The sequence below is a fragment of the Nothoprocta perdicaria genome, unplaced genomic scaffold (genome assembly GCF_003342845.1).
Source record: "Nothoprocta perdicaria isolate Ctin4 unplaced genomic scaffold, notPer1 scaffold_139, whole genome shotgun sequence".
In the NCBI taxonomy this organism is placed as follows: Eukaryota; Metazoa; Chordata; class Aves; order Tinamiformes; family Tinamidae; genus Nothoprocta; species Nothoprocta perdicaria.
In genome coordinates, this window is record NW_020454527.1 from 930,907 (window position 1) to 957,840 (window position 26,934).

Genomic DNA, 26,934 nt, shown 5'->3' on the forward strand with positions numbered 1-26,934 from the left:
ATATATATAAACACCTAGATATATATATATAGGGCTATAAAATGGGTAGAGCAAGAGAGGAGCTTTGGCGGGTTTCCTCTTAGGCAGACAACATAAAAAGGCAGTGAAAAATTAACTGTTTTATCTATTACGAAGATGGGCTGCAGGAACAAGCTCAATGATGGGGATAAAAACAGAAAAGCCAGGCTCGTGTCTAATCTAAATCCCTGCTGCTGCAATTCGAGCCTATTACTTCCGGCCCGATCGACCACAGACATGGAAAGCAGGTTTTTTTCCTTCCTCTTGATAACAGTTTTCAAGCACATTAAAGACTGCTGTAATGTTCCTCCTCAGTCTTCTTTCTCGAAGCTAAACAAGCCAAGCTCTTTCAGTCTTCCTTAGAGGTCACATCCCCTGGACCTCTCATTCTTGCTGTAAWTGACTTCCGGCTTCTCTCCGGTCAAAGTCCATCTCTCAAAGTGCACTGTTGGAGAGGGGACACATTGTTCCAGCTGAGACTTTACCAATGCTGAGTGCAAAGATTACTTCATGCATCTTCAGACTACATTCCAGGTTGCATATCCCCTGCTTCTTTTTTAAATTATATTTTTATTAAGCAGCATGACTCATATTTTCTTGTGATCCACTGTAAGTCCCAGTTCCTTCCCTATAGAAGCACACCTCCCTGGATGCTTCCATCTCGCATTTTCAGACTTGCTCCTGAAAGGCACACGTTTTATCTGTCCCCATTGAATCTCAGTCTGTTTTTCCCACACATTTCTCCATATTCTTCTAAACTTGTCTTAACATATTCACAGTTTTTACAGCTTAGTGCCATCTGCAAAGCTAATAAGTATACTCAGTATTCACCATCCAGTCATTAAACGAAAACACTAAACAGAACTGCAGCCATTAAACCTCTGCCTGGTGCATCTTTTCACTTTGACAGGTTGCTAGTCCTCAGGGGCAAGTTCCGTATTTATCTCCACATTTTACTCATACAGAATGTGTCAGACATCTCAAACAGAGCTTCCTGCATCACCGTATATAACGCTGCTGTTTAACAGATAAATAGATCTGCTGTTTCTGCACAGTATTCCTTCTCCACCTTCATTTCCCTCCCCTTGCCTTTTTCTCCTCCCTTGTCTGGGATCTGTTTTTCATGCCAAAGTCCTTTAGATGGGACCCCACAGGGGGAAGCTAGGTGTGGGAAAGGTTATTAGGAAACTGCCTTCTAAAGGGCTACCGTTCCAGTGTCCCCACCCTCTCCCTCCCTCCTCACAAAGTCTCTTCTGTTCTGTTTTAATACTAAAACAGAGTTCAGAGGAGGTTCCTATGCTGGAGCAATTCACGGCTCGCACCGTGCCAAAGCACACAGGCACACACCTCTGATCGCTTCCTGCCCAAACACACTCCTGCTGGCTCAGCCCACAAAATGCCAGCTCGGAAAGGCGCAGGGAAAGAATCACTGCTGCTCCCGCCCTGTGCCAAAGGCGGGCGGAATTTCCAGGGGCGTTGGTGCCACCTACTCCTCTCTCCTCCCAACTTCATCCTCTTGCGTGCCTCCTATTTACCACCTGCCCCTATGGAGGAAAACATGCGTAAGCCTGAGCTTGGCTGACCTTTAATTCTTTAATAAAATGTTATATAAAAGGGCAGGAAGAACTGAAAGGTCAATTAAGAATTTCATGAGTGAAACAAAGGTCYTACCAAGCTTTATTCGGGGAGCTCAGACATCCAGGCCCAAGCTCAGCTCCGATATGAATAGGTAAACCCAAAGGAATTCCAATAAATCAACACAATTTGTGGTATTAGCTCTGATCTATATTATTCAAAATGAAATCAGAATCTGGGTTTAGTCCTCTTGCTCTCAGAATCATTACTATACTGCCCTACAGATTTAGAAACATAAGCTAGAGATCAGAATGTCTCACTAACTCCATTAAACTGAGTGGAGTTAATCTGAATTTATATCAGTGCAAAATATCAATTCTTAATTCCATTTCCCTGCTTTAAAATGTTATATACATAACAGAACCCAAACTTTTGAATAGGGACTCTATAACACAAACTTTTTCTACGGTGCATAGCACAGACTCCAGAAATAGAATAGACTTATCAGTCCTTTTCTGCAAATTAATAACTTCTACTTCAAAAATATTTTGACAAGCTGTCTTTACTATTAATTAATCCAGACCAGCTATAGAAACATTCACCTATGAATCTTTTATCTCCTCTTGGATGAAGTGTGGAGGGCAATTCCACAATATTCTTCACTCATACAAACTGGGTATTTCCAGTTAAACACTATGGACATCACAGTACATTTGGTTATTTACTCACACCCAATGAGGCATCATGTCTCATTGCTCAAGTATTCTCATAATGAGAATTTCAAATACTGCACTGACACCACTGGTGTTAAGAAAATGCCTGACAAAGGCTCTTTTCCTAAATAATCCTAAGAAAACAATTAACAGAAACACACAAAAAAAATACAAAAAGGATTAAAAGGAAGAGCATTTTCCTTGCATATTCAACACATCTCCTACATGAAATTATGATTTGTTGTGGTTATCTAGTTAAGTATTAGTAATCCAAAAGTTCTCTCATCATTAATGTAGGAGCCAACAACTTTAACCAACAAACTCATCCAGCTGGTGCTCTTTGTGCGAGATGTAGTGCTGAAGTGCAGCCGCTAAAGCAATCCCAGGGGATTTTCCATGACTCAGGGATCTCCCTGGCCAACATCCAAATTGGGTAACTGCAATCTGCTTTCCCCTTGCAGTTTCCTTTGGAGAAGCTATTCTTCAAACCTCCACCTAGAAAACCATTGCATAACATTGAGGTGCACATTGCTAAACTCTTTCCAAAAGGTTCTTCTGTTATTAGTCTGGGCAGCATCTCCTTGTATGCAATCAACAGATGATTGGAAATGGTAAGTTGAGAAGATGCCTCGGAATGTTCTTAATATAGAAGCATATAGAACATACAGGTGCTGTATAGAATATATAGAATATATATGTATATGTATAGAATATATAGAATATACATATAGAATATTCTATATTCTATATAGAATATACAGCACCTGTGTATTCTATATGCTCGGGCAATTTTGCATACTGCATCCACATACACTATATCTACATACAAAAGAAAGAGCAGTCTGGCCAGGAAGACATTAGAGATTCTGTAGGAGAGTCCCTACCAGAGGGACTGTCTTGCTAAAGGCAAGAAAATGTCTACAACAGGAAAAAATATTGGGGATTTCTTTCCAAGATTCTAGGAAAGATACAGTAAATTCTACCACTGGAAGTTTCCCATGCTGACTATGATCCACTCATGCTGCATCTGTTCAGCACTTTTTCAATCTGACTGCAATTCCATACTAAAGTTGGTAGAAGATATATTGCCTGTTTCATATTGGAGAAATAAACTCACAAATGCATGAAGTGAGTTCGAAAAGCTTGCAGAGGGACCTAGAAACAGGACCGTGGAGAAAAAAAACACTGTGCTCTTAAAATATGTTTTCCTCCCACAATGTTTAAGGACTTGTCTGTTTAAAGAACTACCTAGCATTCAAAGCCCTGAGTGAGTAGTGTTTCAGTGCCAGGTGGGAAGCATCTGTCTGTACTTCCTCCAAACAAAATATGTCAAAGGCAGAGCAGCTGGGGAGGCAGCGCAGCGAGTGACAGGAAAAGCCCCTTCTGACACCTGCCTTCCATGTGCTGCTCCTCTTTGCTTCTGAGGGACTGAGCAGAAGGGCCACTCATTTCCTGCATTTGAGGGCACCAAAATCTCCACTTTCCCAGTGCAGAGGAAGGTGCCAAACAACTAAGGACCTAAAGACACAGTACTCTCAGAGGTGCTGCTCCACCCAGCAACATCTGCAGCACCTTCTGCTCCCAGATTTGCCAGTCTTGCTGACCAGGCACATGACAAGCAAAGGCAGCCGTTTGTCTCCAAGAACAAAAGCTCTCCAAGGTTATCTCAACAGGTCTCCTGCATGGTAAACAATCTTAAATGCGTTTTCCTCACCACAGGGATCTTCTCTCCATTATTTTGCCAAAATCCAGGCCAAATGCCAAATCATACCTCCTGTAACATCCCAGAAAGACGCCTGCCATTCAACCCTCCCTTACTGACATGTAACCTCCTGTCCCAAATGTGCAGCCATAAGATCACTTTCTTGGCCTGTGGTCGGTCCCATGCCAGCTGTCTCTTGCACTTCTTCCTGCTGTCCCTTCAGCACCACAGCTCTTCCATTTGTTGCATCCTATTTTTCACTGTTTTGAAAAATCTTTGTCCCTCTCTAATCACAATCTCCCATCTGGTTACAATGCAGCCATCCTCACCCATCTGCAATGCAATGCCTTCCTCTGCCATTTCTCCCTGGGGCATCTCCAAGTGACCCCTTCTTATGCCAAATGACATTTCTGACATGGTCCATGGAAATTCTCCCATCTCTCCTCAGCAGACCAAGGCTAGAATTCAAGTATCTTCTACAGGGAGAGAGGGATAATATCTTAATGGATTTGTAAGATAGGTTGTCAAGCAAGTGGGTCTTTCTCAGGCATTTTCTGTCTATTGCAAGCAAATCATACCCCAAACATATTCAAACATTCCATTAAAACCTTAAATCCCCTGATTACCATCACGACCTTCCTGGCTTTCCAGCAAAGTGGCTGGTGCACTCCGGTTGGGATATTCAGCAGCCATCACAGATGCACAAAATATCATGCAGGCCAAATTTCAGGTAATGTGAAATGATATAATTTTAATACTGTCYTCAGGAGAACTAGGCAACTGATCACCGGAGGATCTCTCTGCAAGTTTCACAGTAAAACACTGAAAAATGACGTATTCCTGCACAGGCTGGTATCTGTAGTTGAAACTCTTGTCTCTACACAGGTACTTTGATAACACCCCCAGCTTCCCCACATTGCACAAAGGCCCAGTGCTGGGTTTGCATTTGTTTACACAACCCTATTGATTCTGAGGTGCAGAGTGTAAGAAATATTCTTCCTGTTTCCCTTACAGCCATTGAGGGTCTCAGGCACCTGCAGCAGAACAACTGCTGTTTCCCTCAGGTAACTGCTCAGGCTATGTGAGCTGCCAACCAGCTGCACCTGCTGGAAGGGAGCCTAGAGAAACAGGCGYTGATGCTGCTCCCAGCGCCACGAGCCTGTCCCTATCACACAACTCTGTATGTGAGACGTGTGTCTGTCACTTAGGCTGAGTCTTGTTTCCACCACAAAGCCTAAAATGCAAAATATCTCCCACCTCAGGACTTGAGGATCTCTAGAAAGCTGCTTGTAGTGCTGTGTGCATTAGAAATTGGGACCTGCACAAGGGTACTGCACGCAGGGCATGAGAAAAGCCTGACATCTCACATTTTGAAAAATCTTTCTTTGAAGAGCAGTCTTTGAAAAGAGAAAGATATCCTAGATATGTATGGTCTTGGACTAAAGAACTGTGTGGGACATRTAGGAAGACTTATTTATAACTAGACAAACTACTGTGATATCGTGGTTGGCTTTTGCTTCCCTAGCTTTACTCTTTTAACTGCTTCAGAAACCTTAAATCACTTAGTGCTTTTGCCATTATTATAATACAAGCATACACGGAGGCATGAAAATCATTAATCAGCAAACTACAAACTAATCCAAGAGAAAGAAAAGATTTTGTGGTCTGGCTCCTTTCAGCTACAAAAGCAATCTGCTGCCGCAAAAACTTGTGATTTCTGCCTTCAAGCACAGTGCCTTCCAATCAGATGGTGATGTTAAACCCTCTTCCTAAATATCAGTCATTGGTCCTGTCTAGTGTCTGAAAAATCCAACTTAATCTCATCATTAGTATTTTCTTACAGTTTCCACTGGCACGTTCTCATTAAGTGCAGAAAAAAGAAAGCAGTAACTGGGATAGGGAGTCTCTACAGGATTGAGGCCAGCAAAGTGGTTTGCTGGAATGAGAGCTCATCGCATGCAAATCAAAATGAGGGACAGATCTTGCCTGCATTTGGCACCACACCACCTTCCTGACTGACTAGGAACAATCATTCAGGATAGAAAACTATAAAGAGAAGGGACATAGGGAATGGAAGAACTACATTTTAGGCACAAACAGTACAGAGACACTTTCAAATTAAGATTGCAGAGAAATCTGAACTGATAAACTATTCAGAGCAACAGGCCTGTTAGGAGTGTAGTTCAGAACTTAGATTTATATATTCATGACAGGAAAGTGACACAGAAGTTAAACACTTATCCTGAATAGAATCCAGGAAGAGGAGAGATGATTCAAAAGATTATATTTTGAAACTGGAATACTTAAATTTTGGTAACATATCTGAATCTAAATGTGATTAAATACAATTATGAGTACACAAGAAATGACTTTGTGGGCTTAAGGCTTGCGTTTTTAAGTTAAAATCTTTCAGAGAGAAACTAAGGACTAAACAAGCTATTGAAATGAAGGAGCTAGAGGCAGAACCAGGAGCCCTGCATATGCTTCCCCCAGACCCGTKGCTACATTTCTGGAAAACACCTGGGGTCTTTGGTCTCAAAGCCTGTCACCAAGCACAAAGAAATAGAATCAAAGTCCTCTCACTCCTATGACCATAGACTGCCCTGTAAGGCGGTTGATATTCACAAGACAGCGCGTAATGGTGGTAACTCTTTCTCTTTACCCAGTAAATACTCTTTCAAGCTGCAGAGCCAAAGACAGGCTTCATGAACACAGCTACAGCCAGACTTGGCAAGCTTGAGCAGAACTGGTGAGAGGTGGGAGGACTTATGCAAAGCCACGTTTTCATCTGAGGTTTAGACTGTATCTATTCGATTGAATGGCCTGCAAGGGAGAGCTAAGCATGGAGGAAACTTGCTACTTCCACAGCAGCTGTTTGCAGTAGGAACTGCTACTACAGCTATTTAGGTTTGGATCTCATCTCTCTCTGGCTCCCGATAAAGGTGCTTTATCCAGTATGTGTCATACTGGTGCCTTGCTCAGAGAATTGTTTTGCTTTCTGACAAAAAGATTTACTTGCTTTTGTTTCTTCTCCACCCTACTCAGTCTCTCCTCCAGGAAGGGAGAYTATACTTAGTGAATTTTGCCCTCTATAAAGGTACAAAAAGAGCAGATGTGGACAGATGYCCCAGAGTAAGCACAGAATGGAATTCTTCTTCCAAACCTTCTGTACTGAGTGCTTCATCCAAGCTAATGGATATTTGGCCYCTATAACTCCACTGCTACATTGTCTGTGTCATGAGACAACTTGTGAGGATGCCAAACGTGCTGATGACAACATTCACACTCCTTCTTCACTCTCACAAAAGCAGAAAGAGCACCTCTTTGAACAACTAAAGAATGGTCGGTTCTCATATCTCATCTCAATGCTCTTCTCTGCCTTTTCAATGGATGACAAGCAGCAGAAATGCTGGGTAATTCTGATTTTTTCATAGTTCAAAACTATTTATGCTTTTCCTTTACTGTTACTATGTAACTTAAGGGGTACTGTTATGGACACAAAATCCACATTTTCACTCTGAAAAGTCTGTGAGGCTTATAAATAGTAATATGGATAAAGAGCTCTCCGGAATTTATGAAGTCAACCCCACTATTTTGGGGCCCAGAGAAAACAAACACATAATCAAACAATCCCCTCTAGATTCAAATGCAATATAAGAGAAACAAAGCTARGCAGGGCAATTCAGTCAATATCCTAATGGAGCTAAATACAGGAATGTTTCAAAGCTAGCCAGGACTAAGAGGGGATAAGGGTAAGCATTTCTCAAGTTTTTCCCAATGTAGGATTCTAATATGTTGTAGGTAACAGAGATAAGGATRTTATTAAGCAAGGTTTGAGACGGTAAAAATACAATAATTCTGAAAAGGGAAACTCAGTAGATGACTTCTCATGGACTTTCCATCCTGAGATATATSATGTTGACTTCTACCTCTTCAAATACCATATCCCTCCCAAGAGAGTCATTAACAAAAGAAACAAAGAGAAACAGCAGAAGCACACATGGTCTTCACACTTCTTTTTTTGGTTTGTACTATTATTTCTTACATTTTTCTGTTTTCTCTCAATTTTCAACATATACAGTTACTCTTCTTAGCCTGKTTTGAGTTCCCCTTTGAGATCAGGTTACTGCTGTAAGAGAGAACTAGATGGGGACATAGTTAGTGACAAGCTACCCACAATCTTCATGAGTAAGAAAATTTCAAAACTTCAGATATTGAATGAAAGAATCAGAATCTGCTGTGGTGGACACACACACACACACACACAACACATCACTTCTAACAAATTTGAAAACGGATTTGGAGAAGCTGCCTCTTGAAAAAATATTATTTCCCCTGGCCTTGCAATAGTTCTTCCAGAGTCTTCTACAGTTCCTGTTCAGTTAATAAATCTGTGCAAAGAAAAACACATGTGCTTAGCACAGTCATTTTTGCCAGCAGGAACAAAAACAGCTTGGCACCCATTGACTAGACCACCGACTTGCAGCAGCACTTCACTGCCTAGTAGCATATACAGTGCCAGCTGGGAAAAGAGACTGAGGAAAAGGAGAGCAGACTAGAATGGCCCCAGTGGTCACGCAGGACCAGTTTTATCATATATGAGGCAACAGAAAACTCTGCACAGCCTTCCTACTGTGCAGAGCTTCTTTCCTCATCTCTCTATTGAGAGAAAGACTCAGAAGCCAGGTATTCCTTCCCTCTTGCACTTGAAAAAAACCTTGGACTTGCAAAGCATTTGCTTGTTTCATTTCTTAGAGATTTCTGATGAGGACTTTGTGTCACTGCACTAGCTCCAAGTCTAGTGGGGATGGCTCGAGAGCTAACATGACTTCACGCCCTACTTTAGCCCAAAGAAAACCAGAGCAAGTCACCTTGAGCCATAGTCTTTTATTTCAGCCCTGCTCTCTGTGTATGTTCCCACTAAACTAAAACAAGATTGAATTAGCCCCGCTGAAACATAACAGGGTTGATCACGAGTGAGCCTTTCTGTTTCCATTTGCTCATTGAAGAGACAAGGCCTCAACTATAACATCCAGCTTCAGGAAACAGAAACRCTTGGAATCCATGCTACAAAAAAGGTGGGTTGTCTTCAGAACAGACATTTCATCTGAGATTATCATCGACTTGCCCATTGGCAAACATTGCCTTGGTTAGAGTCCAGTCAAGCAGTTGCTATTCTGTGTTGGTTTGTCTGGGCCCAACTCCTACACAAAATCCCTGAACAAAAACACCTGCCTCATCCTGGAGTCTGTACCAGCTGCTTTATAAGCTGGGAAGGGGTCCTACAAGTCCATCACCATTCCTCAACCTCCTGCTTTTGCAAATGGACACCTCCAAATTCACTTCTTATGCTATCAATTTAGAGACCACATGAACAAGAGAAGATGCTCTGTTGACCCTCAGGGTACCAGCTTTTCACAGAAAGGCAAGTGGAAACACCCTGGATATTTACCAGACTGGAAAACTCATCACAAGGGAGGCTTTTCCAGAACAAATAGGCTTAGCTTTTCTTGTCATTAATTCCTATGTGGGACAATGCCCCAGATTTTAACTGCAACAAGGGGAAAATAGGGCTTTTAAAAACACATTCACAGACAGCACTATGTTTCATTATACCCTTTGCAGAGCAGATGGCAAGATGAGGCCTATACCCTCCGGGCCTGCTCCAGGGAGCTAACACAAATGCTTTTCTCATTACAGATCTCAGATGATGTTGGTGTCATCATTTCACTTGGGGATTTGGGTCAAAAGGCTTTGCACTCAAATCTGTTTTTTATATAGTACAAGCGCATCCAGACTAGGCCCTAACGGATAAGCAGTGGGGAAGCTCGTACAGAGCCCTCTCAGGCACTTCCAGGTCGCTGATTTATGCTCACGCATTTACAGATTGAATCTTTCTAATCCAATTAAAATCTCATCTGAGCTGTCAATACAAATGTAGCCTGTTTTATTTTAGTGTCTCATAGAACATGCATTAATCTGGAACTGCGGAAAAAACAGCCCCTCTGGGCAAAGCCTGTATTCTGCCAGGCGAGTTTCTATCCCACTTTCTCCCACTCAGGAAGGTTTTATTATTGTTGTGTTACCTGCTTACGCAAGACATGCATCACACCATCATATCTAAGTGCTTTACAAAATATGTTATATTACTCTTCTGAAAAAATGTCAAGTTTCTCTTCCAGCACACTTCCTAGGTAATCATGGCTAAGTTACTATCATTAAATACATGAACATGAATATGATCTATTTTTATTTCAATGGCTTCATTTGTTTGACATATATATGCCAGTTACTGGCTGTCAGCACGTTTAATAAGTTATAGCATAGACCAACAASTCAGAAACTTTTGGGGCCAAAAATTTCTGCAGATCGTGTACACTTGTCATTAAATTTTGCACTGAAAACATTATAAATCATACTGCCTAAYAGACTGCCACAGGGCAGCTGTGAACTATTTTGCCACAAGCACATGGAACAGCAACATTTGCCAGGTATAAACCAAGAAGTTGAAAGCAACCTAAATACCACCACAAACTCTCAAACTCCTCACAGAAATTGATCCTCAGTMAGTAAAGCTCAGTGGCAAATAAAAGCATTTATTTCCATATGACCTGAATGTGAGCAGGTTCAAGTTTTAGTAAGCCAAGTTCAAGAGCAAAGCATGTTGGTGACATTCTCAGGAAAGCTGGATTTAATGCTTGAATAGATCTTGGTATTGAAGAGAGCTGAACTTTTATACAGCCCTTAATACTTCACATATAAAAAAAAAACCCAGGAAATAAACTGATAGTGCAGCAGATTACACATTACATTCACATTCAAGAGGAAAACCTGTCACCACGCAGAATTCCCTAGAATCAGTCAGCTGCATCTTCCAAAATGAATCAGATAGTTTCACAGAGGAGGCAAAGAAACTCAGACCATGATTTTGCAGACTATCTCGCTAAGAAGACACATGGCATCCACTAGTTAATCAGAAATGAGTCAAATCTTTCTTCTTCTGCACTCCCTATTCCTCTTGAAACAGGAATCCTTACCGAATCCTTCTCACTTCCCTGCCACAGGATACTGCAAACCCTAATTTTTTTTCCCAGGTTCAAGGGCAGATGAAAGGAGTCAATGGAAGATAAATCCATACAATATCTGACTGAGGAAATCCTTAAGCTCTAAACTTTAAGGAGTGAGAATATTTGGGAAAAGATTGCTCTAAACTCATCTCTTATATTCATCCTCAAGTAACTGCTTTCTTTAAATCATTGTTGGAAATAAAAGCCTAGGCTAGATCCCCATACTATTGGTCTAGCATATTTCAGCTCTCCTTATGCTCACCTCCACCTGCCAACCCAAGTTACATAGTTATTTTTATTGCTATAGCATTGTAAAGACTTACCAATGGACAAGGACCAACTAGCCTAATGTTATGACAAGTGCAATGCAGGAAGACTGCTGTCAAATCCTCTAATCAGAGCATCCATTATTCCCTTTGCTATTCCTCATCTCTGTAGCACAATCTCAGGCACACTCCCAGACACCTCAGTTTACATAACCTCCAGAGACAGATAACGAGATACTCAGGTGACACAGTTCATCAGGTATCACCTTTGTGGTGAAGACTCCAAAACCAGTACAGTCTTGTAATCTCTTTGTTTTGCAACCATGCCAAAACCTGAGAGCAAAAATAGTGAAGCCTTTTGATGCCAAACACAAAYAGAATTTGCCTGCTACTGCTAATTCACAATATCTACTGAAAAAAAACAAGGCACAAAGTTCACCTGAAATACCTCCTATCTTCCCTGCTTGCATCTGTTGCTGCATCAGYCCCATTTCATGGGTCAAAGGCAATTTATAGAATCATAATATAATTATCAAGATCATTTCATTCTTCTTTCTCACCAGCAGAACATTATTGATCAATAGAATTCCTTATTATAAGGACTCCTAATAAGTCCTTATTTTATACACAGACAAACCACAAGATTTGCCACTGTATGACATCACATAGCCGATTTTATCCTAAAGTTGTTAGCCAAAACTTGACCTGCTGACCTCTTTTAAATGGAGGAGTTCATCCACCCTCAAAAGCAGATCAGCATGCCAGGAAAAACTTACCACAAGTTCAGAGAATCTGGCATTGAGCTCCTCTGCTGGTGGGATTGGGACCGAAAACTCAAGGAATTGGAGGGGGTTATTGTCTTTGAGATTGATTTCGGGGAGGTCACTACCCCCAAAACAACAAAGAAACCCCAGCGCATGACGGTTCCTCTTCCGTGGAGCCATGGTCATGGTGTAGGATGCTATCTTCTGATCATGTTCTGCAGGAAAATGAAATAAAAAAATAAGACTCCACTGGAAATGTACAGCTCTCTGCAGTTACAAGGGTTATCACCCATGTAAAGATAAGAGAATAGAAAGATTCGAGTTACAAAGAAGCAAAATAAACACTCAAGCTGAAAAAGGTATCAAGAGTTTTAGCAATATTAGTGTTTTCTTGTACAGTAATATAGCATCACTCCTTCCAGAGGGTTTTTAAATGCTTTAAATGCTATGGGGGATTTCTCAGCAGCTAGATCCAGCAGTGACACTCAGTAACCAGGATTGAATGCTGCTCTTTAACACTAATATTTCCCCTTCTCTCACTACAACAGCAAACAAAGCATAATAAGCAAAAAAAAACCACATACTGGAGGATTTATCTAAGAAGGAAAAAAAAAAAAAAGAAAGAAAAAAGGAAGAATTCCTCCAAGACATCCCATCTGATCACAATAAAACCAATGATGAAACAACTAAGTAGAAATCCATTTTTCATCACTCTGGAGTCAGACCTCCAGTCCTAAAYTCACCCCCTCATGGCCAGGCTAGCTCAGGGAGCTATCACATTTCCAAATACACGTAACTAGCTGGGGCTGTTTTACGAATCCAGGAGAGAAACTGCACTGGGCTAACGCGTGTTTTCAGATTTACGTTTAAGCTGCCACATCTAGTCTTGACAGGACCCAGGCTTGAAGGGCTTTGGTATCAGGAGTGGAAAGGCAGGCAGGAGAAGGCCCAAAGGAGGAGTTGGAGAGTGACTGATTCCACCACACAACACCGCTTGTGAACGGCCCATCCAAACAGGAAGCCTCCTGCCAGCAGTTTGAAAGGAGGGATCTGTRCAGTCCACAGAGAGCTGCATATTTTGCCCTTTTAAGGGGCTTGTTGTTTGACAGCTCAGGGGCTTATTTGTGTTATATTTTTTAAGGGCTTCATTTTTTCACTTAATCGGCAGAATCAGGCATATCATTCGAGAGCAAATAATTAAAGCCTGTTGCAGAGCCAAGCTCCTCAGGCACGAGGCAGGGCAGCAGGTGAAGGCAGCGACAGGATGCTGGGTGCTGGATCAGCAGCAACAGAGAAGAGCTTGGTCACCAGAGCGCCYGCCCCAGCTTCGCCCTAACCTGCCCCATGGACCTTGTGCCTGTCTGCTTGCCGGGACCAGGCTGCTTTAAGCTCTCAGAGAGACTAAGTGAGAGAAGCACCTTTGTGACAGCAGTGGCATAGTGGCACTCGGTGTATGGTGGCCAGCCAGAAGCTCTCCAGGGACATTTTGTGTAAGAATCTGAGCACACTCGTTAAATAAAATAAAATTCAACATCCAATCTCCTTTTGGCACTAGGTSCTTGGCAGGAATCACCTGCCCTACTTTGCAGCTAGGGCTGGTGTGTCTGGCATCTCTCCTTTTGCATTGGAGGTCATCAGGGGCAACCCTCACACAGCTGGAGGCAAGAGACATCCAGGTGAGCGGGTTCCAGGCCCTGCCCGTCTGGCATGCCCACTTCCCTCTGCAAAGGGCAGCACATCTCAGCAGGGCTCAGCAGGGCTGGGTGATGCTGGTTTCAAAAGCACATTCATAAGATCGCTGGATTATAACCAGGAGATACCAAAGGCCAACTTAAGCCCTGGAACCGAGTCTCTTGACACTGGTCTAGCTGGAAAAAGCAAAATGCCCTCCCATCTAGAATAATAATGTACACGCAAACTTCTCTTTCCCCTGGAGTGGGTTTTAAGGGTTCAAGATCTTAAATGATTTCACAAGAGAACTTCAGAAGTTGACCTTGTCCTCCRGAGACAGTCTTCTCAGAGACTACTCCAAGTGCAATGTCCGTTATGACAATTTGGCTATGGATAAGGTTAGAATTCATTTTTCTGACATAGCATCATCTTGAAAGGAATCCAAATCAATGAATCAAATTTGATTGATATCCAATATAAATTATATTTGCATCGATTCATTTGCAACCAAATTCTGGTCTGTGTAATAATACATGACAAAAAAAATATCAGCTAGTACTTGTTCCGCTGGTGTTTTTATGATGCAAGTACACTCTGTTGGGGATCCACACTTAAGTCATTACATCTCCATGATCTTTGGTGACAGAATTGCTTTTAAAAGTTCCTCTCTCAAGAATCAACTTCTGACAAAACGATTCCAAAGGGAGAAAAATGCTGAATTGAACATCCTCCATTTTTCTGAAGCAGGAAATAACCAGAAAAAAAACTGATAATACAAATTTTGTAAAATAAAATAAAATAAAATAAAATAAAATAAAAAACATATGACAGTAACCACAAAAGGTTTTTTATTCTAATGAAAGATCTGTTGCCTTTCAACTTCTTATAGATAAGGCAATTGTATAAAAATGAAAAATATGTGCAGATATCTACTTCTAAACAACTCCTGTGAGAATCAATGGGAAATCTCTCTAGAGTAACCTTACTATCACACACAACTCCCTCTCACAGCTCTTCTTGGCTGCACTGTCTTACCCTTTTGCACAGCACAAACAACTTGCTGTCATTTCAACAGCTAAACACACCCCCCCTGCTCATAACTAACCCTCTCCTGCTCCCCAGCCCCATCTATGGCTCAGCTCAGGTCAGGAGTCCAAGCCTGGAACTTTGCCCAAGCTCTAATTATACCAATGTCCTCTTCCTCTGATGGGGAGTACGTGTTCATTTCTAAACCACTTGCCCCCCTGACCAAGCATAATTAACCTAATGTAATTTCTCCAAGTCTTATCGGAAAGTTTAGTCACATGTGATAGGATTCTGCACACAAGGATCCTTTTTCAACTGGATGTTCTGAATCCCTGCTTCATCTCCCTCCCTCTCTCTCTTTCTCTCTCTCTCTCTCTCTCTCTCTCCAGTCTCTTCTCAGAAATTGTGTTTTTCCCTATAAAAATATGGAATATTCCACAAAGAATAAGACATGTGAAGTTACTGCATCAGACGCCACATGTATGTGACTGATGTCAGATGCAACATTAGGCAACTAGGAGGGAAGGACAGGCAAGCAAGCCTTTTGTCACATCTGGAGTAGGAACCCAGCTCTTTTGATTTGTATTTTCAATATGCTAAGGAGTTTCCTTGTTTCCAGGGCATGAAGTAACAAAATAATCAACCCCCTAAAATGCATTAAGTTAAAAATACTCTTTTAGGAAGGCCAGTTGTACTTCAGTAGCTGGAAAGGAGACCTGCCACTGCACTGGACAGAAATCATTAGACCAAAACAGTACGGATCAATGGAGCACAGGAAAGAAAACCCTGGAAAGCAAGTGGGGTCTCATGCAACAGCAGCTCTTTAATTAGGGCAGTCACCGCCAGTCATAGTCACAGATAATGGTTTGATCAGAGAGGGGAATTTGGCACGTTTTAGGGCTGATTCATTAATTCCCTCTCCGAAACACAGAGATTAAGGTAGAATAAGAATGCCACARAGCAGTTGGGACACTCAGCCCCATTCTGTTCTGCCCACCTCTCAGGTGCTTTATGGCACAAGTTTCCATGTTGTTTTTCACTATTTTTCTGCCACAACAAAACTGAAGTGAAAATTTCAAGACCTTCACATACTTGAATCTTGTCTCCTATTACAATGATAGCATATATATTTTTTTCTTTTCCCCTTCAAGGAAATATGGCCTAGGACCACAGAAGAGATAAGTGCTATTTGAAAATTATCAGGTTTAACCATACCCTTGAATCTAGCTTGTTAAATGTGTCTGACAAAAAAAAAAAAAAAAAAAATCTATTTACTTTTAATTCCTAAGGAATGCTCAGGATGAGCTGGATGATTAATGATCACTAAAGTCAATCTGTTAATGCCCAGAAATACAATGGTATTTAAGGTCTTGCCTGACTAATTCACCAAGGCAAAAGAACTAGAAAGATTTTTAAGAGGCCCTTTCCCCTCTGAAAGCTTATTGTGGACCTCTTTCTCTCAGCAGATAAGGGAAAAAAGATGTGAACAAGTAGGTTCCTCATGTTCCTCCAAAACCATACATCTACCCACACTGTGGTCATACAAAAACCATTCACAGATTCACAGATTCACAGAATATTTAAGGTTGGAAGGGACCTCTAGAGATCATCTAGTCCAACCTTCCTGCTCAAGCAGGCACACCTACAGCATGTGGCACAGGGYGGCATCCAGGCGGGTTTTGAAGACCTCCAGAGTAGGAGACTCCACAACCTCCCTGGGCAGCCTGTTCCACTGCTCTGTCACCCTAACAGTAAAGAAGTTGCTCCTCACCTGGAGACGGAACTTCTTGTGYTTCAGCTTGTGGCCATTACCCCTCGTCCTATCGCTGGCCACCAGTGAGAACAGCCTGTCCCCTTCCTCCCTGCATTCTCCCTTCCTGAACTTATACATATTAATCATATCCCCTCTGAGCCATCTCTTCTCCAGAGAAAACAGGCCCAGCTCACTCAGCCTCTCTTCATACGAGAGATGTTCCATTCCCTTAATCATCCTGGTTGCCCTGGTTTAACAAGAACATGGTCAAAACTAGAATCAAAACACATCTCAGCATCTAAGCATACAACATATTTGGATAGGAGACACAGATGTCAGACTGACCAGACGCTTTGGAGGCAGAAATACATTTACTTTGTGCAAATACGAGCTCCCCTTCCAAATTATCAACTACACACACAAGATTGCCAACACCTTGAACTCAGTGCGTCAAATTGTTCTGTTACTTATAGACTGTGGATCCAGTTGGATTGCACACCTGTAAATACAAGCAGCCTTGTAGGACGGAGGTCAGGAGCAGGGACTTCACCATCTTACTTTGCTTGCCCTCCTCCTGTCATCACCATTGCACAAGTCTTCTGTCATCGCAGCCCTGCAGTTTCAGTAATGCCTACTAATACCCACCATTTTCTACTAGTATCAAAAAAGTCTTACTAAGATTAATTTGCTGTGTTTCTTATCATGGGCTAAATTTCTATACCTTACTGAAATTGCCATGCTCCCTTCTACAAAAAGAATGAGAAAAAAAAAAAATGAGAAAAAAAAAAGACAGCTCTTTCAGACACAGAAAACCATACTTTCCAGTTTGACTCTTTGTTCTCTCACTCTTTCTTTTCTATCAGTTTTATTTTCATTCTCTACTTTTCTTCATCTTCCTGTTATTTTTCCCGCATTTTTTTTCCACAGTAATTCTTAGGCTTAGAATGGCTTCTAGTACCTACTTCAAGTATTGCAAACCCCTCAAACTCTTCATTTTTAAACAAACATTAAAATAAAATAAAACTTCTGAAGAGGCACCCACGGCATGACACCATCTGTCAAGACTGCACCACACTCTGGGTATGTTTTGTTTTTGTTGCATTGCAGCCTATCGTCACAGCTGCAGTGCTAAGTTTTAAGTTCTGCAGGGTAGGGCCTTACTTATATACTTAATGCAAATAAATGACTGTATGGTGCCACATAGACTTATAATATTGCACAAATACTAATAAAAACAGTAGGTCAGCAGAATGTAATCAACCAACTGGAATTTGGCCAGGATACCACGATTCACATCCCAGTAATGATGCTGCTTGCAATGGGAGCAYTTAGCAATGTCTGCAAGTTCAGAGTAAAGGTAGTTAATACAATAGTTTGAGGTGGGTAAGCCTGTGCTTTATGAAATAATGGTATTTATATGATGGCTTTCTCACCCACAGCATTAACTTCACTAGATGGGTTGGGCTGTTAAGTCACTGCTCTTCTCCAAATCACTGTAATTGCGAGAACCTGTGAGGAATCTACTACACACACACACACACACACACACACACACACACACACACACACACACACTCTCAAATCCATAGACCCCGCATGTGCCACCCTAATGCCTAACTGAGAATAAGACCTTCAGCAGGCAGTGTTTTGAAATACTCTCCACAGTCCCCAGGTGCTTTTATTCTTGAAAACAACCAGGTTCTCAGAAAGTTGTTTTTAGGACTGTTCTGAGACAATACTGTAATTTCAAGGCCCTGAATCACAAGACATAAAATGCTTTTAATTGTCACTGTTTTGAAACTGTCCTTAATAATGACTGTCCACTCAACTCAACAGACTACCTCCCAGGGAACAGAAAAGGTCCACACTGCAGAACTCAATCTTTTTGATCACCTCAAGTGAGAAGTCAAAGACAAAACAATGTGGAAAAGGAACTAATCCACTCTTTCCTCTACACCAAAGACAGGAAATATTGAAAAGGGAGACTACCATGAAAACTTGAGCTACAGGGCTAAAAGCTCTAGCATTTATACTGAGAAGAGCTGAGAAGAGAGAAATTTAGTCACAAGGGCTGTCAGTTCAGAGCTTCCCAGTAGCGCTAATAACCACCACCTTCAGAAGAAAGAACACACAAAGCCCATTACCAAGAGCATCACTGTCTTGTTTGAGTCATTGTAATTTTTCCATTCTGTCACTGCCCAATTATTTCCAGACATGATGTAACTATTTTGCCAGGGGGATTTGGGAGCCCAAATGTTGCTGTTCTCATCGTTATCCTGGGTGCGTGAATTTTTCAGACAAAATAAGCAGCTGAGGGTATTCGAGTGCCTCTGCTGAGAGAGGAATAATCTGTAAGAACTGTCAGTGTTCTCCAAGAAAAACAAACAAATGGTAATATTGCAATTACATCTTCTCAAACTCCAGCGCATTTCCATGTGAATGGCTGTTTTCTTTTTCAGACAATTAGTAGAAGAATGTTTCATCCCTGGTACAAAGTCATGGCAACATACAAAAACTCATTTCCATTGCATTCAGGGCCAGTACTGGACAGTAAGCTTGAGATRCCTGAGAGTTTCCCTTGATTATAATCCCTGGTAACTAAGCACAGATGTAGGTGTATCACTGCATTCTTCCCTATTGGCAGACAAATCATTTACTCACATGGGTAAAATTTTCCTCAAGTTCTCCTGTCAGAAAGAACAGCTCTGTCTTTATAAGAAATGGGTAGAATGGAACTAAAAAACAACACAGACAACACTTGGATGTTTTTCCTGGACTATAATCTCTTTCAAATTGGTCTTAAGCAACACCACTTGGGAAAGCCAGGGTCAAGCTTGCAACTCCACTGCTCTCCTTCTTAGTGTCCCAGCCAGGGCAAAATGTATTTCTGTAAGTCACTGCAGCTCCTGCTTTGGTAATTAAATAAATGAAAGACAGGCAGTAGAAGCATCATGAAARGAACAGGTCCTGGGATTTTGATCTTCCTTCTATCTTGAGAGGGTTTCCTTTAGGTCATAGGACAGACAGGTTCAAAACGTCACTGATTTTATAAACCTGCTTTTTAAGCTACTGAGATTCCAGGGTTGTCATTTTGGCACAAACAACAAATTAATTTTAGAAAGTGAAATTAGGAAAAGGTCACAGAGCAYTTTATTCCATTTTTTTATTATTATTATTTTTCTTCAACATTCTGACAAAGGATAATTTGGGTTCAATGTCCTGAAACCTCAACATTACGCAAGTAGGTTTAGACTCCAAGCCAGCAACTTGGTGAAAATGCTGAACTTTTAACCTAACGTGTCTTATGAAGAATGGATAGTTGGAAAGAGTTCTGCCYGAGGACTTTGGGTTGTTTTCTGTGTGTATTTTTAAGTGGCATCCAGATAAAATATGTTTTCTGGCTGCTCTAGTATTTACAGGAGGAGATTCTACACCAGCGTTGAAAGCTGGTTACAGAGTCCTGGTTTTCTGCTCTGGATTTTGGGGCTGCTAAGTGTTTTATGACACTAGGGTGAAAAATGTCTCATCTATGTCCAGACCAAGTTCCAAAGATCCAATGCTCTGAGGCCTGACTATGAGGGCCTGAAAAGTAACTGCATTACCTAGAAACAGCTTCTGTACCTGCATGGTCAATGTATATTTTTTGCCAGCATCAATATATTGCACAGAATACTGTGAAAGGATTGGGAGGATAGAGGGGAAGCCCTAGAATACCCAATTGTGATGGCTTTTCCTAGAAAGCAATGCATATCCTCAACTGGGTGATCTACAGCATAGGGTACATGAGTGCCCGGTGTCTGTACATGCCATGCCAATTGCTACTAACTTTATTCTAGTGTTTGCATCCAACTTGCCAGTTGCCGTTTCTTCCCTGTTCTCATAGCAAGAGGCCCTGTTTGCATCAAGACTCTTGATTGCCTATGATTAAAAAAAAATTAAGTACTGAGGTATAACTAAGAAGTTTACTTTGTGCTCTAGCTGATCAATATGCTCTTCTTTCTGAAGGACAGGTCATTTGCTTAAACATATAATCTGATATCCAAAGAAAATGGCAGAGAAGATGCACACTGGATATTTGTGCAGTCGTCTCTGGACTCCTAAGTACCCACAACAATTCAGTAGCCTGTCTAAATACACGGCAAGTTCTTTCAGCTTCTGAACCCAAGTTGTTTGCATCTTTTTGATGACCGTTCAAGCACATTCTAAGGAAAACCAGACTGAAGTAAAAAAAAAAAAAAAAAAAAAAATCCCATAGCATCAGAGCTGCACACTTGGGAAGAAAAAGAAATAAAAAAAAACTCCAAAACACTCTACTTCTAAACAGCAAATTTAAGTTGGGTACACAGTCCTTCGGTGTTACCTGAGAAGAAGTCCTACTGCTACGACCAGAACACAAGTCTTACTCCCACCTAGGGAAGGTGCATCTTCTTTATTCCGTTTGGACAGCAAACAGTTTTACTATATCCAGTAAAAGTTTGCAGCACATGTACTAATACCACCATTCGCTGTCTAGTTGTGTACAGAACTGTATTATTTGATCATTATCCAAGATCCTGCATCAGTTTGTTCTGTCTTACTCTYTAGGAACCTCTTTTTAGGACATATCTAATTTAGTAGCATTTCTTGCATCTTATATATTACATTTATGGACAGAATATATGCAAATACAAACAATACTTAGTCAGACATTGTCTCTTCCAATATGTTCAGGTCTTGGCTTCACTGCTGGCATGTCCAGGAAGAAAGACTGAAATTACCATTATTTCCAATTTCTACTTGTTGTAGGAAAGACACAACCAATCTGCATCACAACTTTTCCAACAACAGGAAGTTGCTGCATCATCTGATTCCACCTCTGTCCAGAAACCCTTCTGAAGAACAAAGCAGTTTTGATTTCCACATGGCATTTTGCACCTTTCTCCCAGTGGAAAATCAGTGGAAAGTGTAAGATGCCAGGAGCACCGAAAAATCAAAACCAACTAATTATTTAGACTGGAGAGCAAATTCAAACGGGAACCAAAATAATGCACAAACCAATAAGCCACATGCAAGCTTGCAGTCTACCACTAAATCATAACTTTTGGCTGCAGGATCAAGAAATGAGATGGAGATTTGACGGATCTTTTCTACATTTCACTGTTTTCAAAGTCATGTATAGCACAAGCAAAGGGTTCACAACATTGCAGGGGTGCCTGGCAGAACAACAGAAACAGTCTGGAGAAACGGCTCTACCTCCATATTCCCACAAAGAAGATAAAATAGCAGATGGATAATRCAAATACTAAGTTCACACCACTGAGATGCTCCTGAGACCCCTTCTGTAACACTTGTATCTTCCATAACCCCTTACCAGTCAAATGAAGCCTGTAAGAAGCATGGCTACTGCCCAGGCAAATGCTGAGTGCTAGGTTTATACTATCAGCTATTAATCACACAAAGCTCCATGGCAATAACTCCCCACAGAATTAAACAGTTCAGAGCAAGCTATGCAAGTGTAGAGAAGGGAGCAGTGTTAAGGGAGCAGTTCTTTTGTTTCCAGGAGGAAAAAATTCTTTAGACAGGAAGGACTCAATTGGCTCTTAGAATATTCTCTTCATGTTGGGATTCCACATGCAGGCAAAGTTTTTCTAGGTTTTTAAGAGGTCATGCATGATAAGGAAACAATTCATTTCCTATAGGGCCTGCTAATAACAGCATTAACTCTCCCGAATCCCCAGGGCATATTTCATGACCATATGAATATTGCAGGGTACATTTTCAGCTTGTACTGGAATAGTCCTACAGCAAGAGTTTCTCCCTGTGTGAACTGCAGCAGAACTACACGACCAATCATTAAATCCCAGCATGATGACCACAAGGTCCCAAAAAAGCTTCCCAAAAAGCAGCTTACAGTAAAAGTGTGAAGGAAGATATTTTCACAGCAGCCAAGAAACCTCTGTGCAAGAGAGGGTAAAGCAGAACATTGCCCACATGAAACAAAAATGRTATGCTCTAGTACTGGGACTGCATCCACCTCAAGAAGTAGTCTTGACACTCATTCAAGTAGCAGAGAAACCTATATGGACAATATCTTACAAATAAGATCTCTTTGCCTCCCCTAATCAATCATTTCTTACCAAAAGCAGCATTTCCCTAAGTTGGAAGGAGCATCTCCAAGAACCAAAGTTTGAGCTTGAATTACAAAATAACTGAAGAGAGGGAAATCATTTATAATGAGAAATGGAGTAAAGGGCAAGAGGAAGGACCAGTTTTCAGAATGGAAGGGGATGTTCTGGTTGTGGAAATACTATAGCAAGTTGCGTGCTCTGGAAAGACTYTGTTGTGGAAGTAATGCCAGCCAAGAGATAAGACAAGAAAATGAGCTCATGCCCTTGTATTCAATTCTTCAAAAATTTAGGCTAAGTTCTCTAAGTGCAAATGTCTCTCTCATCAGAATCTAAATAGTGTCTTAAATGATTAAAAGGAATGATCTCAACATGGATTTGTTCCATGTATCAAGGCAGTAATTTCAGCATCAACACATTAATGCAATGAGGTTACAGAGACTCTGAATTCACATAGCTTCCTCTCCATGTATAGAAGATTCCTATTAGTCCTGGACTCCTATTAATTCTGATGGAAACACACACCTGCTAGAACAAGACATTCACTTTTCCAAGCAAGAACTTCTACATAATTCACTCTCATGAAATTTCCCCTAAGTAGAATTGTACCAGGTGGGCATATAGTGAGTATGGTTTTTTTGTTGTTGTTTGTTTTTATCCCACAAAATATTTCCGTTTCTGCGAAGGCCTCCTTCAGTCTTTTTGAGTGCACTTTGGGACAGTCAAAGTAGAGGACTCAAACCATCATACCCTGATTGCTCTAGAATATCTTCCCAAGTGTCCACAAACTTCAGCACAAGCTGGCATAGCAGCTTCTTTTTAACTGCGTTCAATTTCATTGCTTCCATATTTAAAGAGGTAAAACAAATCTGAGGTTGCTGAAAATACAGGTGATAAAGATCTTCCCTCTAGAGTCAAGATCTAAAAGCATTGGTTAAACTGAAGATAAATTACCTTAAATGTGTTCTTAATTTCAAGAGAGTAATTCAAGAGAATTTCTCACTGAAAATGAGAAACACTAATCTGAACTGGAGACAGTCCTTCACACTGGAAGAAGTACATTGTACTTGGTTCATGCTGCACAGACCTCTTGACAGGCTGGATGTCCTCAAAAWAATATTTAGTCCCTGACTTATACCTGGGAGTTAGTTATATATTTCAACTGTTCTAACACCCATCTCCTTAAAGGTCTTGGCCCATCAGTGCCCAAGAATACTCTTTGATACTACTTGTTGCAACACAACAAATTTGCATCAAATCAGGAAAAAAGAGCCCACAGTCCCCAGCTACACAGCAAAAACTTCCCTTTCTCTCTGGACCATGAGAACTTCTGTATCGTTGCCAGCCACCATCCAGTGTCCAGCACCAGAGCAGAGTTTGTATCACAGACCACACTGCAACCTTCACCTCTTTCCACCCTGCGTTCTTGGATATAAATTAGGCATAGCTTATATCTCACCTGGTTTTAAAGGAACAGTTCAGGTTCTTACTTATATTTGTGAATCTCTTCTTCAGCAATAGCCCACCAAAAGAATGTCTCTCTTCTGACTACCACTTATTAGACAGCCCTGTGAAAATAAGCACCTGGCTTCCAGGAGCTGTTTGACAACCACATATGCTTTTCAGTATCAGCCACCCACCGATAACAGCTGCATTCATTACCCACAGCACTGCCAGGCAGACAGGCAGTAACTAAACAACCAACCCTGTTCTCCTGATCAGCAAAGCTCCTACAAAACACTCATCAGTAATCACTTTTTAAAATAGTAGTTTTGACTGACAGAAGATAGTTTAATTCAAATATTGAAATAGTGGTCCAAAGTATAAGCTTCTTTTACTGCTTTGGTCACATATTCCTTGGTTTTCAGTGCAAGGTGTTTCCACAGTAAATGTTTACAGGCTCAAAAAATCAAACAAACAAAAAGAAGAAAAAAAAGCACCAGCCAGACTGCAGTTCTAAAAAGAAACACAAACAGACAACAACTTTATACAARTCTTCCTTTCCTGCTATCTAAAAATAATAAAATTGCCTTTGTCCAATTGACTGTCTATTTCCACTGCCTGCCAGAGGAGCACTGGCAAACACCCAACAACTTGGTTTAAACAACTTGTCAAATAAAAAGATGTGCAAGCCATCCCCTTCCACCTGATTTATTAGAACATTCAGAGCATGCATTTTTTGCAACACCTCTTTCCTATTACATCCCAATCGAAGAATTACCCTAGTAAGGAGATTTAAACCAAAGGGCTTAAAACAAAAAATTTTTAGTATGGTTCCCATATATATTGTCCCCTTATCTTCATTGCTACAATCAGATGGCCCCCAAACTCAAAATATGTTGATAAACACACCAAAACAAGCTAGACATGTGCAGGAAACTGTGTGTATAGCCATGTGGCTTACACTGCTATGTTACATGGCTTGGCTGTGCAACTGCWTGGATGGATAGCCCACATTATGGTAACAGCACCAAAAATTTTCATTAAGCAAGCCCCACTCCAAGATCCAGACCTGCTCTTTGCCACCCATGCCACCTGCATCACAACATTGCTGAGAGAAATGGGATTTCTCCAGTGCAGAAAGGACGGGCGAGGTGTGCGCCCATCCCACTGCGGTGGCTCCTCCCGCGGCCTGGCCCGTGCTGTTCCACTCTGTTCTTGCTCAACGAGGTCTCCMGAACATGTAACGGGGAGGTAACTACAAAGGTGACTCATTGCTTTGGCTCATCCAACGCAAAGGCTTCCGAGAATGAAACCTGCGAGTGCTGAAACAAACTCAAACAAACAGCTAGAGCATCTTGGGCCCCTCAGAAGTGAGCGAAACGAGACAAAGGCCATGGGCCCTCGAGTGCTGCATTCCACAATAGATTTACACACAATTGAAGCAACTGCTGCTCCAGTACATTCTTGTCTATTGAGAGGACACTGCAACTCCAAATCACACATGCCAGGGTTGGACATTTTATTAGGCCCATATTTGCAAGACAGAAACAGTCTTAAGCCTATGCTGCAYTGCCAGACAGCAGAGGCAACATATGCAAAACACAGAGAAGATCCCAACAGTTGGAGGGAAGAATATTGCCTTCAGCCTCACTGAAAAAAGAAAGTGTGCATTTCTCAGGGAGCAGTGCCTCTTTCACATGCTTATAAAGAGATTTTTCTTTCTTTGCAAACACTGCAGTGCGAAACTAAAAGCAAACAATCTCCTGATTTGTAAGAAAGAGCTGACAGGTTTTCTTTAAGAGGCAGAGAGAACAGGTTTCCAAGTGGACGCTGAGCCACGACACACCTTTCATTCAGAAGTTGATAAACAAGTTCTGAGCAGCTGGTAAAGGAAGAGAAGGAGGGGAAAGAAAGTGTGAAAAGAACAGCTCACTAACTGCATCTTTGAGCAAACCTGGAACACAGTTTTGGTCTGAAGGTGCATTAAAGAGAAGATTGTGAGGCAATGTTTGCTATGAAGCATCTATTCCAGAGACAGCCCAACTTTCTAGCCCCAGAAATCACATACCAAAAACTTTCAAGCTGTCATGAGACAAAGACGCACACCGCACACTGTGCAGAGCCAAGGAAACRGAGAGCTCCACACAAGGCAGTTCACATATATGAAAATAAATCTTYGTGACTCCTGCTGCTGAGTTTGATATGAGGCTGGGCCAGACACCGGGTTCTTAAGGAAACACCCTGCAGTGCTGATCTCATCGCTTCCTGAACACCTCACATCTTTCTCAAGCAAGGAATCAAATTCCTCGAAAATCCTTAATGCCAATAGGCCCTGATTCTAGGTAAGTACTCAAGGAATTTACTTCAGGCTACAAATTTAGATTGGCAGAGGTAAACGAATGCTGCACCAAGTTTCTGTTGAGCCTACCCTTCCTTACAGCAGGGAAGAGCAAGTTGCAGAAYTAAGATCCATGTACTGATGGCTAAGTACAGGTATCTTAGAAGTAATAACAGTAAAAAACAAAACACACTATTCATATTCCAATAAATCTAACTCATTATAGACTTTCAGGTTATAAGAATTCATAGCCAGGCTGTCTAGCAGCCAAAAGACTTTTCATATTTGTAAAAGGTCAGTTTTCACAGGCATGTGCCCCATCCTTTCCCACAAGAAAAACTGCCGTCAACATTAAAGCTGTGATTCCCCAGAGGCTTAACAGACATAGAGGCAGTCTTATAGGGAAAGCTCTTGATTTTGAGCAAGGCTTTTGACACTGTCCCTCACAGCATCCTCCTGGGCAAGCTCCAAAGGTGTGGGATAGATGTGTGGAC

At 41.4% G+C, this 26,934-nt stretch overlaps 1 protein-coding gene across 3 annotated transcripts in view; it reads right to left on the bottom strand.

Moving 5' to 3' along the window:
- DAAM2 (dishevelled associated activator of morphogenesis 2) overlaps positions 1-26,934 on the bottom strand; it is a 188,676-nt gene that overhangs the window by 97,240 nt on the left and 64,502 nt on the right. For all 3 annotated transcript variants that reach the window (XM_026034035.1, XM_026034036.1, XM_026034034.1), the window contains one exon: positions 12,118-12,320. In XM_026034035.1, the coding sequence (XP_025889820.1) occupies positions 12,118-12,291 (174 nt within the window). In that variant the 5' untranslated portion in view covers positions 12,292-12,320. The remainder of the gene's footprint in view (positions 1-12,117; positions 12,321-26,934) is intronic.